This window comes from Dermacentor albipictus, unplaced genomic scaffold (genome assembly GCF_038994185.2).
Source record: "Dermacentor albipictus isolate Rhodes 1998 colony unplaced genomic scaffold, USDA_Dalb.pri_finalv2 scaffold_22, whole genome shotgun sequence".
NCBI classification, from domain to species: domain Eukaryota; kingdom Metazoa; phylum Arthropoda; class Arachnida; order Ixodida; family Ixodidae; genus Dermacentor; species Dermacentor albipictus.
In genome coordinates this window covers 165,425-183,314 of record NW_027225576.1, presented here as the reverse complement: position 1 = coordinate 183,314, position 17,890 = coordinate 165,425, and the positions used below count along the sequence as shown (strand labels likewise).

The 17,890-nt window shown below is 46.4% G+C and overlaps 1 protein-coding gene across 1 annotated transcript in view; it reads right to left on the bottom strand.

The window, feature by feature from the left end:
* Nucleotides 1-17,890, bottom strand: part of LOC139052412 (valine--tRNA ligase, mitochondrial-like) — a gene marked incomplete at its 5' end in the record, with an annotated part of 290,547 nt that overhangs the window by 108,904 nt on the left and 163,753 nt on the right. Inside the window, 2 exons of the mRNA XM_070529506.1 lie at nucleotides 11,627-11,786; nucleotides 15,994-16,098. Of these exons, the coding sequence (XP_070385607.1) occupies nucleotides 11,627-11,786; nucleotides 15,994-16,098 (265 nt within the window). The remainder of the gene's footprint in view (nucleotides 1-11,626; nucleotides 11,787-15,993; nucleotides 16,099-17,890) is intronic.

Here is a 17,890-nt window from a genome sequence, read left to right as displayed (position 1 = left end):
TCAAACATTGTCAATTTCTTAGACTGGGATAATTTCTTTCATTCTAGTCAACTTGGCTTTCACGCAGGACTCTCGTGTGATACCCAATTAGTTTTATTTTATAACTATATTAGTTCTAGGCTTGACTTAAACATACCTGTCGATGCTCTCTTCTTAGACTTTGAAAATGCATTAGAAAAAGTTCCGCATAAACGGCTACTCCTAAAGCTTTCTCGAATTAATATTACTACACCTGTATACAATTGGATTCGCTGTTTTCTCGCCAAATGACAACAATTTGTCTATGCCAAAACCCACTCATCAAACCGATCCCCCGTAATCTCTGGTGTGCCACAAGGTACAGAACGTGGACCCCTACTTTTTCTCATTTATATTAATGACCTCCCAGATAGTATCTCTTCTACCATTCGTCTATTTGGAGATGACTGCGTCATATATTCTTGCATTAGAAACAGCACAGATATTAATACTCTTCATAACAACCTCAACCTTATTGAGTCCTGCTGTAACACATGGCTAATGTCCTTAAATATAAAGAAAGCTTCATTAATATCTTTCCACCACATGCCGCATTACCAGCCAGCACAACATATCATTTCCGGCTCCACAATATAGGTACATGCATGTGGTATTTGATTGTTTGAACGAGGTGCGTGGGCGCCATCACTCGAGAAAAGAGGAGGAAGAACGAACTGGGCTCGCGCTGTGAATCTGACCAGTCAGTGGTGCAACCGCTGTTGCAAATAAAACCTGTAAATAGTTGCTCGTCTTACTGACTCATCCTTCGTGTAACATTGTGGTGGAGGTGAAACATTCCCCGTCCTTGCCACAGAGCTCCGAAGCAGCCGCACCATCGTCTTCTCAGCCATGGCTTTCGATGGAACCTCCCTGTCATCATCTACGTCTGCGGCACCAACCACAACGTATGTTACGGTTTCTAGTCTCCATGATCCTGGGACATTCTCCACCCAAAATTACGTTGACGTCGACGACTGGCTCAGCATGTATGAGCACGTTAGCCAAAGCCACCACTGGGACCCTACCATTCTGCTTGCCAATGTGATCTTTTCTCTGGATGGGACACTGCGTGTCTGGTTTCACACCCATGAGATCGAGCTCTCCAGCTGGGACAATTTCAAAGAGCGGCTTCGAGACCTATTTCGCAAACCGTTAGGTCGCCAACAGGCTGCGTAAAAAGAGCTTGCCACCCGTGTCCAGTCGTCGACCGAATCGTATGTCTCCTACATATATGAAGTGCTCGTGCTTTGCTGGAAAGTCGACGAGCACAACCGAGGTTGACAAGGTACGCCATATCCTAAAAGGCATCGTGGACGATGCCTTCAATTTGCTCGTCTATAATGACGTTTCCACTGTCGACGCCATCGTCAAAGAATGCCGCCGCTTCAAGGTGCCAGAAGCCACCGCGTCGTCCCACAGTTTTCCCGGCTCCCAAACACCCTTGCCATGTCCTCTAGCTCTCCTCTTACCGCTACACGACCATTTCAAGAGAACGTCACACGTATCGTTCGCTGTGAGAGTGAAGCGGCGAGTCCGGTCCCCCTTCATCCATGACCCCATAACGATACCTTTGACCAAGCGGCCCCCACTATTTCTGTTATTCAAGCAGTTGTGCGGAAAGAAATTGCAAACCTTGGCATCCCTACCGCCTGCACTGTCTCCCGACCTGATTCGGCACTTATTCCGATGTTCACAACCTATAACGACCAGTATTTCGCGCCAAGACCACACAATCCCGCTGAACGGCGAACCCCAGACAACAAACCGATCTGCTTCCGCTGCCACCGCTCCTCCAGCTGCTCCTCAGTGCCATCGCCGTCGCCTAGACGCCATCACTCCCCATCACCCCAACCTCGCCGCTTTTCCTCGCCAAACCGACGGACGTAAAACTAGGCCATGTAGCTCTTGGAGGTAGTGCTGCACCCCGTTCGTCCTGTCCAAATCCTCTGTTGACACTCCTCACCAACACAAACCTAATCGAAGTAGAAGTAGATGGTGTTCCGTTGATGGCATTAATTGATACTGCAGCCCAAGTGTCCATAATAAGCGCTAACCTATGTCGTCACCTCAAAAAAGTTCTTACGCTTGCCATCACTCGAGCCTTACGCATCGCCAATGGTGCCACTGTTGCCGTCAGGGGTATGTGCACTGCTCGCATAAGAATTGCAGGCCGCCAAGTTCCAGTCCTGTTCACTGTGCTGACCATATAGTTGCCCTCATGACCTAATCTTCGGGCTCGACTTTCTGACGACGCATTCTGCCCTCGTTGACTGTTCCACCGGTACGCTGTGCCTCAAGCTTCCTCTTCTTTCAGACGTTCGCCCCGAACAACCAAACACCCTCTGCACTACAGCATTTGTTCGCTTACCTCCAAAAGCCCTAACCTTCGTCGAGTTGGCTCCAATGGCAACCGTGCCTGATGGCGACTATGTCCTCGCACATATTTGTGATGTTCTCCTGGCGGGCGACATCTCTGTGCCCCACTCCGTCGTAACCCTTGCCGCTAATCGGACGAGTCTCTCCGTTATCAATTTTGGCTGGACGAAGCAAGTGTTACCTGAAGGCATAGCGGTGGCCACGCTCCGGTCAGTGACAGACGACCACATCGCTGCTTTTGTGGCCGACACGTCTCCAGATCCTCCCGATTACCCGCAGGATGCCTTGAACCTCGATGGCCCATTATATCCCATGGTCACTCCGGACCTCGCACCTGACCAAACAGCCGCCCTATATCACCGTTTGCTTTCCTCCTGCGACATATTTGACACTGACAATAGACCATTTGGTCAAGCGTCACTTCGTAAGTATCGGAGAAACACTGGCGATGCTGTTCCCATTCACCGCCGACCGTATCACGTGTCCACGGCAGGGCGGCAAGCTATTCAGCTGGAAGTAAACAAGATGCTCACCAGAGATATTGTTAAGCTCTCGTCGAGTCCACAAGCATCGCCGGTCGTGTTCGTTAATAAGAAAGTTGGCAAGTGGCGTTCCTGCATTGATTACCGCCACCTAAATTGAATTGCCAAAAGGGACATTTACCCTTTACCACGAATCGACGATGCTCTTGATTGTCTTCACAGTGCCAAATACTTTTTGTCTATCAACCTTCGATCTGGTTATTGGCAGATTCCCGTCGATGAGCAAAACCAAGAAAAGACAGCTTTCGTCACTCCAGATGGCCTCTACCAATTCAAGGTTATGCCGTTCGGTTTATGCAATACCCCCGCCACATTCGAGCGGATGATCGACTCTCTGCTTCAAGGTTTCAAATGCTCAACTTGCCTTTGTTACCTCGACGACGTCCTTGTGTTTTCTCCGACATTTGACCCGTTCGCATCTACAGAGGTCCGAACCGATGCCAGTGGTTATGGGATCGGCACCATCTTATCGCAACGCCAACACGGACACGACCACGTTATAGCCTACGCTAGCCGGCTCCTGACAACTGCAGAGCAAAACTATTGGATTACCGAGCGCGAATATCTTGCTCTCATCTGGGCTGTTTCAAAGTTCCGCCCATATTTATATGGCAAGCCCTTCTCAGTAATGACAGACCATCATACGCTCTGTTGGCTTCCGTGCTCAAGGATCCTGCTGGCCGGCTCAGTCGTTGGGTCCTCGGACTGCATGAATATCCCTACACAGTGACTTACATGTCGGGACGCCAACAGCAGGATGCAGATTGCCTCTCTCGCTACCCAGTTGAAGACGCGACCTCTACGTCTAATACTGACACCGATGCCTGTGTTCTCTCTGCTTTTCCACTGCTCCATGTCACCGATGAGCAGCGCCGTGACCTGTCCTTGCCTATCATCATCGACCACCTGGAATAGTCACTTGCCGACAGTTCCCTTCGATTATTCACACTTCAACATGGCGTACTCTACCGCCACAACGTTCACCCCAATGGTCCTACATTACTCCTTGTGATCACTAAACAACTTCGCTCGGCTGTTCTTCACGAACTTCACGACCTCCCCACTGCCGGTCACCTGGGTGTGTCCTGTACCTACGACCGGATCCGCTGACGCTTCTTATGGCCAGGGCTTGCTCGCCCCGCTTGAAGATACGTAGCTGTGTGTGAAATGCCAGCGACGCAAGACACCATCGACGCTCCCTGCTGGGTACCTTCAACCACTCGACATTCCCGTGGAACCATTTTTTCGGGTTGGTTTGGACTTACTTGGCCCTTTTCCTCTTTCTACCTCTGGGAAAAGGTGAATCACTGTGGCCACGGATTACACCATGTGCTACGCCATCACCCAAACGCTATCTGCAAGCTGCGCCACAGATGTTGCCGATTTTGTTCTACACGACGTGATTTTTATTACATAGAGCTCCGCGACAACTTATCAAAGACCGTGGCCGGACATTCCTACCAAAACTTATCGCGGACATCCTGCAGTCCTGTGCCACAAGGCACAAGCTATCCACGTCATACCATCCGCAAACAAATGGCCTTACAGAGCGTCTCAATCACACTCTCACAGACATGCTCACGAAATATGTCTTTTCAGACCACACTGACTGGGACCTCGCTCTACGGTTTGTCACATTTGCTTATAATTCCTCGCGCCATGAATTCCTCGCACCATGAATTTGATGCTTGACATGCTGATCTTGCACTTTTCCTTATTTAGGGTAAGGCCAGCCCCACGTAACTGTTCCAACACCTCTCCGAGTGTTCTTCTCGGTTGCTGCCAAACACCAGAGACTCGTCGATCATGTTAACCATGCCTTGCTGCTCCTCTAAAATGTAGGCCACCTGGCGCTGAAACTATACTCTGGTGCAGACGTGATGCTGAAAGGTAGCTGGCAAAAGCATTAATTACCGAAAGGTGTTATGTACGTGGTAAGTTCCTGGCTGCATACCGCCAGCTTGAATTGGTGAAAACCAGACATCGCGTCCAGCTTTGAAAAGACCTTCGCCGCTCCGAGGAGTCCTAAAACTTCTTTAACCATTGGTAGCAGGTGTTGCTCCCGGAAAACGAACTTGTTCAATTTGGTCAAGTCCACACATATGCAGTAGCTACCAGAGTCTTTCTGCATCAACACCAGGCCAGGGCACCATCATTTCATCTATACCTCAAAGGCCCCAGCTGGGGTATTACACGAAGGGTGGGTTTTAATTACAGTGAAAGTGTGATTCCAGTGCCGCCTTGAGTTTGCTTTGCTGCTTACATCACTAAATGTGCCACTCCCAAGCCGATGGTGGAAGAAGGGGAGGACGCAACCAATAGATGAGAGGGTGCCACCTCTGAAGTGTACGTCATTATATGACGACCTAATCGAGGAATTGCACAATGTTTCTGCTTGCTAAATAAATATAAATTATAAATTAAATATTATACGGTAAGTTCTAGCGTATGGGCTCATTCACACCGACCACTGGCAGTGGTCGCACGACCAAGTTGGTCGCAAATGATCGCAAATGGTCGCTTTTCTCAAAAAGCAACCATTTTGGGCCAGTCGCTCGCTGCTCGATTTTTCACTTGTGCGACCGTGGTCGCAAAACTGATAAACCAATCAGCGGCACACCGGAAGTGATCTTTCATGTGTCTACATCCGGCCTCCTCCGGTGTCGCGGCACATTCCGCGTAGATTCTGAGAGTTCTCGTTGAGAACGGTAATCTCTGGGATTGCCACTTGCGGGTCACGCTCAACAGGGCTTGCCAGTCTGAACATCAGTCGCCTTCGGTCGCTTTATGGTTGCGAGTCGCAAATGGTCGCACGACCTCCTCGAGTCGCCGGTGGGAATGAGCCATATAAACGTGTGGTGCCGGGACTTTACACATTAATGTGATTCTTTTTCATTCCCAGCCGACTGGTGGAATCTCAAGCGTAAATGAGTTGGCAGAGCGCAGAGCTATGTCGCCTGCTACCAGGAGCTCGCACAATGCACGCAACAGGAATGCACTGCCACCACTTCTTAAGTAACGAGCGAAAAAAAAACCGTGAACTGGTTCTTAGGTACACCTTTAATTACCAGCAGACTATTGGCGGCGAGGAGTTACGGAGTCGCCCTCTATCGGAAGCGCCTCGCTGGCGTAGTATGAGGGATCACGTGGCGCCCGCCTCATAGGTTTTGCTGTCAGCGCTCACTGAAAACACCACGCGCGAGTTCTCCCGGACATTTCTGTAAGTATTTTCGAAACGATAGAAGTTTCTTACTGTCTAAATAATAATCTTGGGCAAACTGAAAGCACAGAATCGTTTACAGACGCTATCTCTTTACCGAATACGTACAGCGAACGCCACTGCGCGCGGTCGCCGCGATGGAGTCTCCCGAACCGGCTTCTTGCGTGAAAGGCAGGTAAACGCTGGCAGCACACTATGTGAAATACTATGTTCTTATAGTGTTTGTATAACTAAATGGAGTGTAATAGAACGAAGCCTCAACGCAGCGATCGCGCAGATTCGCAGCGACCGACTGCGCGTCTGCATGCTTGTCCGCGCACTGTGTCGCTTTCTCCGCGCGCGCGTTTTCGCACCGTGCCATGAGCTTTAGGCCGCAGAATATGAGCATTTGACAGTATACAAGCAACCATTGTTGCGTGGGCGCTATCAGAGCTGTTCAAATATAATTTCATTGTAGAGACTTCGACGCCTACGGGGACTGTGATGTGCCGTCGCAATGATTCAATCTTTTTTTTTCTTCTAAATTCTTTGACCTTTCAATATAATTTCTCGAGTTGCGTCGCACTGTATGTTTATCGGTGTTCTCAGCGTGCACTTTCCCGCTGCTCCTTTTTGTAATCCGGTGCATTAATTCATAACACAAACATGACCATATGCCATACTTTTTTTAAATGTGCTTCTTACCGCTGCCTTTCCACTCCACCGAACTTGCCAGTATCTATAGCATCGACAAGTTCATAGACCGAAGTGTTATGACATTAGTCGGGCAGCGGACTCGGGCGAGCGTCTCAGTGCGCGTTTTCAGAACATTGCAGACTGGGCGCTGTAGCAGAAATCTTCGTCGCGTTTGTGCTTGCTGCATACCCGAGTTGTAGCCGATGACTGTTTGCCGGTTTTATGTTTCGCGAGCCAAGCTTCACGCAACTTCTTGTCCTGCGGCTACCTGTGAATAAGGCCGACACCGGCCGCCGTTACGTGCGTCCGGCCCTGCGGCACCGAGCAGTAGCCTACCATGTTGCGCGCCTTCAAAGGCAGTCACTACCTATTGTAGTGCTTTCAAGCGTTGTAAAGGAGACACTCGAAGCGGGAAAATTTCGCCACTAAATGAGGACCGCAACGTACGAGGGAATTTAAACTCGTTTTCAGCTCGCTTCGGCGCTCCCGAAGCAGCCGACGCGGCCGCTATGTCCACGTGATCCCTCCTAGCATGTCACGCCGACGGTGGCGCCAGCTTTTCCAGTGGTGGAGCTCGAGGCCAATATCAATTTTCCTTCTTTTTTCTCCCTTTGTCATCGGCTCGGAAGTGACTCGCTCGCCGCCGCGCAGCCGCTATCCCTGCAATCTGCCCCACTGCGCGGCACGTAATAAAGCAATGGAACTTGAAATCTACTATTACAATATACGGGCCTTGAATTGCCTGCGCGAAGTCAAGTCGAAGAGCGTGGTGCTGACGATGCACACTGTGCCATGAAATTGAGGAACAAGGTGCGGCACTTCCGAACTAGAGAAAAAGGGGCAGCCAAATAAGAGATCTCCACAATATCTTCGTGTCCTGACTGTATATAGTTTTATCAGCCTAACGAAAGGAGCACTGGACCAGCCTAGGTTGAACCCTTATGACTGCTGAACGGCGATCTGAGAGCTATTCACGCTGGCGATAGCACTGGGAATTCGATCTCACCATGTTAATGTCTCCTTGGCATTGGCTTGAAGCGGAGGTCCCGGGAAAGCTGTCCCAGCCCTTCTACCGGCCAACACAGTAATTGCAAGAGAAACTTCATGGACAGTGTCGGCAGGAGAAATCTAGGCCATTCCGATTAATGCTTCGCTTCTGACCAACCTCTGGGAGCTGCAGGCCGGTGGCGATCAACCGCAGCACACAATTACGTACTCTGCGTGGAATGACCACTGGTACGCTTGCACCTGAGTCTCCTCCAATTGATAGCATAGCCTGCGAAAGGTCTACTTAGAAAGCCGGCACGGGCGGTGAAAATAAATATCCGTCATCTCTTTGAACACGTACTGCACTTCCAGCCGTGATCGACACCAAAAGAGCAACGCCAAGCAGATGACAAAGGCAAGTGATAGCCTCCAAAGCAACCAACGCATGCTCGCGCTACGCCCGCGTGTCTCCGGGGTCGCACGACCGGCGCACGTGGCCAGGGCCGCGAGCCAACAGTCAAGCCACAGCAACCGAAACCAAAGCGGACTACCCCTTCGCCGGTTCCGCTCTTAGCCAAAGAGGGGTTCGCTTCGGAAATGATTCACAGATGCGTGACGTGATCGTAATTTGAGGTGCAGCCCTGCTCTCTCTGATGACCTCTGACGCAAACAAAATTTTGACCAATCAGATGAGGCCAAGCAAACCGGTTCCCTTCCGAACCATTATACGTTTCAGCCCCTGCATGGCCTGCTATCACCCAAATTGCCCAACAGTAATCTCCGATGATGCAAGTTCTTTTGGGCTCGGAGCAGTCCAGATGCAGTATCAGACAAAGGGCAAAAGACGGGTTGTGGCCTGTACTTGATGCTCACTTACAAAGAATGAGCAGAGATACAACCAGAGAGAAGAGAAGGCCTTAGCTGTTGCATAGGCAGTGCAACGCTTTGATGCATTTCTTTGAGGCCTCCAATTCATCGTTGAAACAGACCATCAGCTGCTATCAACACTTCTAGGTGACATGGAACTGGATCTGCTACCACTCAGGATACAAAGCCTGCAATTCAAGCTAAAGTTATATCAGTTAAAGGTACTGTACATCCGGGCAAGCTGCTAGCTACTGTCGACACACTGTCAAGGACTCCACTTCCATCTTCGGACGTTGCAATTGTTTACCTTGAAAGTTACGTGCAAGTGGTAATGTAAACTGTTGGCAAGAGCGCGCCCATTGAGTTGGAAACAATAGGAAGGCATCAAGCAAACGATGGCGTCTGCGGTTGGCCATTTAAGGCAAGACTACCTGTAAACTCGGTAGCATAGTGGAAACACCGTAGTGAACTTTTCGCTGCGAACTCACTTTCGCTGAAAGGGGGACGACTGGTTGTTTCTGCAGCCCTTCATGTGGATGTCTTACGATTCGTTCATAAAGGTCAACTCAGAGTGGCTTGGTCCAAGGTGAGAGCCTGCGAGTTCGTATGGTGGCCTGGAATAAGCCGCGAAATCAAGGAAGTGGTCGAAAACTGTGAATAATGCGCAACTGTGAGACAGCAGAAGGCAGAACCCATGATACTGACAGTTACTCCAGAGCTCCCATGGCAACAAGTGGGGGCAGAGATTTTCCACTTTCAAGGTCAGGACTTCCTATCAGTGTAGTTGACTACTATTCAAGGTTTCCAGAAGTACTGACTCTGTGCAGAACGTCAAGCAAATCAGTCATTACTGTATTAAAAAACATTACGGCTTAATTTGGCATGCCTGAATTTCTTCGGAGAGACAATAGACCACAGCTTCTGTCGAAAGAATTCGCAGACTTTGCACTGACTAATGGCTTCAATCATCGCACAAGTAGCCCTGCTTTCATACACTCAAATGGGAAAGCGGAATGTGCAGTGTCAACAGTGAAGAAACTGTGGAGGAAGAATGTCAACCATCACAGTGACACTCTCGGCTCAGCTTTTGATGGGTTGGCGCCTGTGCACCCGCTTTCCAAAAGTTTGTGACCATCTAACTTCAAAACTTCCTGACCATGGGGCCTTCAAAGAGCGCGACAAAGTTGCTAGGTGCAGATAGACCACGGACTACAACTGTCATCACTGTGCCTATCACTACCGGGTCTACAACCTGGCCAGAGTGTCTTGGTGACAGATGCTTGGTGTGCTGCTCAAGTGGTGAGTCGTGGTCAGCCTTCGCGATGGTACGTGGTGGAAATGCTGAATGGTCTGCTTGTTCACTCTGCTGGTCACAGCAGGTCACCTGATTCGAAGGCGCAATATGGAGTGCCAGAGACAATGGAGACAACTGACAGCGCGGGAGAACTCTCGGGTGCTGAACTTAGTGGTGTGATTTCTTCGAAGGCTCCCCAAGAAAGTGTGCCTTCCTTACCAGACACAGACTGCCCGGGCACGCACCGGGACTCCAAGTCACTGCCCTCATTACACTTGATTGGGTCGATGCATTTTTACGCCAATGAGACTGGACCTGTAATTAGCCTGTAAGTAGTTCCCCTTTTCGACAAGGGCGGATGTAGTGTAGTCCGTGCTTCTACCTCTACTAACATCACTAACGGCTGACCCTACATATCATTTGTCCATCCTGTTACTCCGTTGGCTGGTATAAAATATGCGGAAAAAAAGTGAGCGAATATAAACATCTGCCAGGATGCGACATGCGGTACCCCTCCGTTCACTACAGTGCGCACTGCAGTTATCGACCACAAAAACTATGCATAAATTTCTGTGCGAGAATTTATCCAACTTCAAAATGGAAAAGTTAAGGTGTCCTCCACGCTTTTTCGAGTTTGCAGCATAGTCAACTGGGATTGTCTTCACTCTGAAGCAGCGTGGCTTAGATGCCTGCCCTAGGATGAGCAAGCAACATTTTTCTGTGCCAGCCATGTTGGCAGCAAGCAGTGCAGTTGATCACTCCTTGCGTCTTCTTTAGCTGGTGCACGCGTCATTCTTAAATGTTATCTTCTCTGGTGGCATCTTAAAATACAGGACAACTTCATCTGCATTGCATATATCTTCTGGCTTATAAATTTTCAATATGTGGTGCAAACAGTCCTCCACCCAGTGCGCACAGACCTCAGGGTCAACGTCTGTGTGTTCACCGCTAAATGTCTTGAAGGTCAGTTGGTGCCTGTTTTTAAACCGGCTTAGCCAGCTCTCTGTACAGGTGAAGTCTTATGCGCTGAACCTGGCTGCTGGTTTTCTCAAAGATGAAACGACTACTCAGAGGCAAATTTCAACAGTGTATTTCGCTGATCCACCACAGCACTGGTCCGTCGATATCGGGGTGTGCCGAACATTGCATCCACTTTCTGTCCCTATTCAAGTTTTGCTTCTGGTCAGCTACAAGGATCTTCTCTTTCTTAGTGAAAAATGTTGTGAGGGTACTCGGAATAGCTCTCCCGATGAGACTTTTTGGCTGCCAAGGGCAGCACAAGGTGCGATTGCTGACCAGTGAAGTTTGAATTATTCACCAAGGTTCAATTTCAAGACCAAAATAAAAGTTTTTACACATAAAAATTCATGGGTGCCGGCAGGGACCTTCAGTCGGGATCGAATTAACCGAATAATCGAAATATCTGGAGACGAATTAACAGAAGTACACTGTATCCACCATAGGAGTTCTATAAGTCTGTTGTGCATAACTCGTTATAGCCTTGAGTTTGAATCGTTTTGAAAATTAACCAATATACTGAATCTCTCTTGCCTTTCGTATCTTTAGTTCTAAGCTGTTATCAAAGGCAGCTAAAGATGGCTCTTCAAACAAATAAGCAGCACTGCTGCAACACTCAAATGAGCATACCTGTGACGTCATACAAGAGCAGAGCCAGGCGCAGCGCATCACTGCCACACTTTGCGACACCATTGGGGAATGCCTGCCGCTGGCTTTTTAATGCCTTGTGCAGTTCCTCTTCACCAATGTAGCCTAGCCGGTGCAGCTCGTTAGTTGATGCCTCCATGTCCTGCAAGGAGTGAATTATGTGCAGGACATATTCATTAGAAATGTAAGTAAACCTCAGGAAATTGTTTTACAGAGCCAGAAAGTCACATTTAACAAAGAAGCAGCCCTAAATTTCTGCAATGTTCCTTTCTTAAATATGAAGGAGTTCTTACAGGCAAATTTGGAGTGTTAATAGTATTGTCTATGGAAGTGCAAAGAATACTGTCTGTGGAAACATTTAAAGAATATAGTAGCTGCTGCACTTCATTGGTGCCAAAAGCTGTGGTCATTGTTTATGTGTGTCTCATGAGAGCCAATGCAACAGCAGATGATGTTAAGTATAGGGTCACTGCAGCCCTTCCCAGGGCAGCAAATGCATGTTGTGGCCTATCACAGCACTCTTTTATGTCACATGCTGAGGTCTACAAAAAGTGCTTGCAATAGCATTTTAGGCTAACGCTATGAAGAAGAAAAAAAAAGGCCAGCCCATGTTCCTGCTCATGGTAGAATTTGAGAGCACATAAACCCAACTGTGCTTTGATGCAAACCAGCTACATGAGAACACCACCAATTCCCCCTGTTTCTGGCTTTCGACACATTGCAGTCCCCCATGCCATGACAAATAATGACATTTTTCATTCGCTTAGGAACCAAATTAAGGCAAAATCTTAAATATTCACTCCCTAGGCCCTTCTAAAAAACTGGAGCATTTCTTTTGGTCTATAAGAATCACATTGCCTACCAAATTATTTATGGATGTTCTATGGTCGACTTCTGTTTACCCATTTTCTGTAGGACATGAAAAATTGTTTAGATTTATTCGAAATAAATCGAAATAGTCTTGTAACACATATTAACTAAGTTTCACAACATTGTGCACACAAAGGGGCATCCCTCCAGGAGTATCTTCCCATAAAATATTTTTAAAAAGCATTTTGCCTCGGTGCAGTTACAAGGGGAACGGTTTCCCTTGAAGCTTTTCTCGTCTTCTTCCTTTCCCCTTAGCACACTGATACCTGCAAGGCATTGCATAGAAAGGAACGGTAGACCTTTTTGTGGTAAACATCAAGAAGTCATGCACTTAGAAAAATAACTTTCATAAATACCAGAGATGAAACTTGCAGTTTGCAAAGTTCTGTTTTCTGGTTGCAAATTTGCCCCTAAAGAAGCTGAGCTTCATTTGCTTAATTCTATAAATCAACCTAGAAAAGGTATGCTCGGTCATACAACCTTGTGGCATCTTGTCAAAATTAAAACTGAATTAACACTTAACACTCCAGGACTCCAGGATGTTAATGTAACATCCCATGGTGCTAAGTTGGCAGGTTGAAATTCCTTCATTTTTTTTTTTTTTCCCGACAGTCATGACACAGGATGTTTATCAGGGAAAAGAAAAAAAGTGTTTGTAGCTTGCGGAGTCACTATATGTCAGCTCATAATTTCAGACAAATACTACTGGTAAGCTATAAATCAAGTGTGATGCACTATCAGATTTGACTGAATCATTGTTATGATACTCCAATGCCCCGGCCAGGCTCACACTCGCAAAACCAGCAAAACAACACCATCACTTGTGGATTGAACAGATTGAGTCAAGATATTTTTCCTTCTGGCATACCACTAGCTTTGTTGCAATGACTGTAGGTGCTGAGGGATTACAAAATGACAAATGCCAACTTTAAGCACAAAAGACTGGCTCATACTTTCAATGAATTAACCACAAGCATAAAGTGCAGCAGAACAGTGCTGAAGAAAAGCAGCTGCCACCCCCCGAAGATGGCTAGGACATTTATGAACTGCACAGCGAGTCTGGGAGCCCCATTACTTGTGGGGGCACGCTTATATGTTCTCAAGACACCCTAAAGCAACCTGAGAGTGCTTTTAGTGGCTGTTTATGTCAAGGCTGAAAAGGCATGGCGCAGAAACATGGAAGCAGCATGTTGCTGGGCGAAGTAGTGACACAGCACAACTCCGGCACAGCCATGGGGCTGTGGTGGCGATAAAAATCACCACAGTACCAATTTCCTTTATTCAAAGCAACTGGGGTGAAAATTCAGTTTTTTTTCCAATTTTACATAACGGAAAAATTTCCTGAAAACTTCAGGCTTTCCCTAAGTTACTCTCAGCACCCACAAAACAAACTCACGGGAGATCAAACACACGGGTGAAGCGAGTGTCTAGAATCCAACAGCTTTGATGCCATCAGGTAGCATGCGGGGGTCTATTGACGAGTTGGCTTCACCCAAAAAGTTCATGTACTACATGACGACTGCAGTAGATAGGATGTGTGAGTGGTGGCGCTGGCTAACCCTGTTCTAATAGGCATGCATAATGCCCAAGAAAGTGGATGGAAAAACAGTGCCGCAATAGCTCAATTGCTAAAGAGCGTCACACACGTAATGCGAAGACGTGGGTTCGTATCTCACGTGCTGCCAGTTATTTTTTAATCCACTTTCATTTCCCTTTATTTAAAATTTCTTTAATTCAATTAAGAACTACAAATAATTTCCCTTATACTGTTCTTTGTGTCATTGCTTGTTGGCTTCTTATGATAAGGGCAATTCAAGAACTTGAATGAAGACAAAGGCTAAATTTCAAGGAGGGGGAAGAAAACCTCATTTGTACACAGACACTGGAAAATAGTCAAATAGCCTCCTTGGATGTTTTTTCTTGCAGCTAAGCAGTCGCCAACTAGGACACACGCTTCAAGCTCTTTAAGTGGCTTGTCAAAGTTGACTTTCCCATTGTAATGATGTCAATCAGCTTCTAGCATGGTGGTTAGTTGTGCGCGGCTTCAGCCAAAGATGCTCGTCACATTATAGCCAAATCGCTGGAACTTACTTTCTGCCAGGTATATCTGGAGCCAGTTCAAAAAATGGAGCCATGATGACCATAGTGTGACCCAACTAGCAAAACAACAAAAATAATGATGCGGCTTGGTCGCTTGATGTGGCTTTGTCCAGTTCCACGAAGGCAGTAGTAATTTAAACACACCTGTCATTGGTTGTTGTGGACATGCAGGATTGCATCACTTAGCGACACACTGGAAATATACATTATCGAGGATCGTTTCCTGATAGTGTTCATGGCATAGTCCCAATGCAGAGTTAATTACTCTGAGTGCTCAAAAGCCGGCCCCAACCCTTTTTCAAGGAATTCAAGGAGTAATTTTTTTTTTTCTTTCTGAATGAGCTTTAAGGGCCCTTGAATTTCTTTTTCGTAATTCAATGTTTTGAAGGATTTCAAGAAAGTATGTGAACCCTGTACCATGCCTCAATTAGAATAAGTTTTCGCAGTCTTTGGTTGCCTCGATTTTTTTTTTACACTAGAATGTAGAATGTTGAAGTGTGATTTTGCCACCCAAATCTAAGAAATGATTTAAAAATGCAATTTTCAACCTACACTTTCCCTTGCATACAGTCAGCCACAAAGACAGTGAGGGATCTTGCATCAGTGAGGTTTCTTGCATGCAAGTCATTCTTCTAACGGTAAGCAAAACCATTCCTGCAAGACATCTGTGGTGGTATCCTGGGGTGATCCCTTCCAGAGATAAAATTACTTTTGCAAGATTTTGTGTGCCTAGTAGATGACACATCAGTGTCTCCAGGCAACAGAGTTTCTGGCACTACGTCAGGAACACTGTCGCCTGTAGACCCCAATGCATCTGCTACTAGACACACAAAATCTTGCGTAAGTAATAGTACCCTCAAAAGTGATTGCCAAAGCATACCATCCATGGCTAGCACACCAAGACAAGCACCTTCAGAGAGAAACATCAAACACAGGCATTTTTAAGTCCCAATCTCTGAGAGAGGCATATAGAGGCATTAACAAAGTAGTGATTCACTGGGTTTCCGATGAAAATTGAAAACAATTGAAAGAACAAAACTGAAAGCAAATGACCATTTTTTTCTGTCTCTAGCTTCTGGAAGAAAGTAATATAATGGCACCCCTTCAGTCTTGCAGTCACAAGGTTTAGCATACGTTTATAGCCTTAAAAATTAATGCATAAAGGTTGTCCACAATATACAAAGATCAGGTAGTAAAAGTTGTTCGTAACTGATTTACACCAGTTGGAAAGCACAACAATATGTGCCAGCTCAGCAGTGCCTGCCAACAGAAACTGCGAGACAACAGCGCAGCGCAGCGCAGCAACGGCGAGTTGCACACATTGCAACTCGCCTTTGAACTCGTTGAGCAAGACTTGATCAAATTACACCAAAACCCACCTGCAGAGATTTTCCATGGATAATGTCTAGAGGATCAAGGACATTGCCAAGAGATTTGGACATCTTACGCCCTTCTGAGTCCCGGATCATGCCATGCAGCAGCACCTTTAAAAGAAGGAAAAGGAGAAGAACAAGGCATAAATATCTGGCAATTTAAATTGAATCACATAAGTATGCACAAGCTGCGTGCACTAACTTAAACCCTCTCCAGGAACCAATGCATTTTACCGGCTAAAAAGTTCATTAAAAAATATTAAATTAAAATTAAATTCTGAGGCTTTACATGGCAAACCACAATTTGATTATGAGGCACACCATAGTTTGGGACACGAAATTAATTTTGACCATCTGGGATTCTTTAACGTGCACTAAACCTAAATAGACAAGCATTCTTTTAAATTTTGCCTCTTTCGAAATGCAGCTGAGATCACAAATGTTACCTTGAGCTCAGCTGTGCAGTGTCATAGTCACAAAGCTAGCGCAGTGGGTGAAAAGAAAATTAAGTTTTAAGACACTTCTTTCTCCTTCAGCAATCATTAAAATCATGCAATACTGGTGCAGGATAAGAGTGGCATAGAATCAAGACAAAGGAATCGCTACATTATGCCAGCCCTGAATACACTTGCGGGCTATGTTGTTCGTATAGACATGAACTCCTAACCTGTACTGAAAAAAAAAATGCTCCAGGTAGAGGAACCCAAGACAATCTGAAGCATCTCAAAGGGACTCTGAAACCCTCTCTCTTGAAATTATTATTATTATTATTATTATCTCTTGAAATTGTGTGACATGTTAAAATGTGTGTGATGCCTTCGTAGAACATGTTGATCAAACATTTGTTGTTTTCAAAAGACTTTATATGAGTGCAGGTATAGCAATGGCAACATTTACTTTCCTCGTTACCCTCAACTTCTTCAGTTCCTCTCAGCTGGTGGAGAGCTGTAACAATTTCCTGCCTATCGTCTTCTTTTTATGTTCTTCTCATAGTATGCTTATGGTAAACCTACTAGCTTGGCATCTCACACAGGTACTCAAGGGTGATAAAGGGGCAAGGACAGAACACTAAAAACAGTACTAAAGAGAAGCGACAGAACACTAAAGAGAAATACTAAATCAGTTGAGACTGACAAAAGCATTCTTCCAAAACTATATACTAATTGTTATTTTCGTGGTAATAGGTTGATTATTAAAAGAAAAATTCAAGATCAAAGTGCTAGTTCTTGAGTTTTGTGCCAAAACTAGTGTTGCTGCATCATTGTGCCACCATGGATTTCAAGGTAGTACAATGGAATCTCGTTAATTCGAACTTCTAATTTATTTGAACTGACTCTGCAGTCCTGTCGAAATTATGAGTAATTAAATGTGTGAAAACAGCTGGTAATTTGAACATGCAAGCATTTGCAACGGCTAATTCAAACACACTGCGTCACTGACCATGCTATCAGCAGCACGAACTCACGCAGCGGCATCTGTGACCCCCCAGCGCGGCCGTCTGCCGGTTGCTGCTCCCACCTCTCGTAGCAAGTACTGTATTTCGGTGCACTAAAAGTTAAACGAATTTAACAGTGAAGCCAGAGTGTGGGTTAGATGTGAATTTTGTCTATGAGTCTGGCTTCACACCAGCATGGCTGTCATGAAGCCACACTTTCTGAACATGTGACTCGTGTTAGCTCAGCGCGCATGTGCCGCATACCACAGTGCTACACGCAAGTCCTCCATTGAATGAGCTTCTTTTAATTTGATCATTGTTTCATTCGAACAAATTTTCGGGTCCCTTTGAGCTAGAGTTATTGAGATTTAATATTTTCTCAGAATTGGGCTGTTGTGGCTCAGTAAAAGTTGCTAAAAACTGCCAAGTGAAGTCTTTGGCTCTCGTAGTACACACTGTACTCCATCT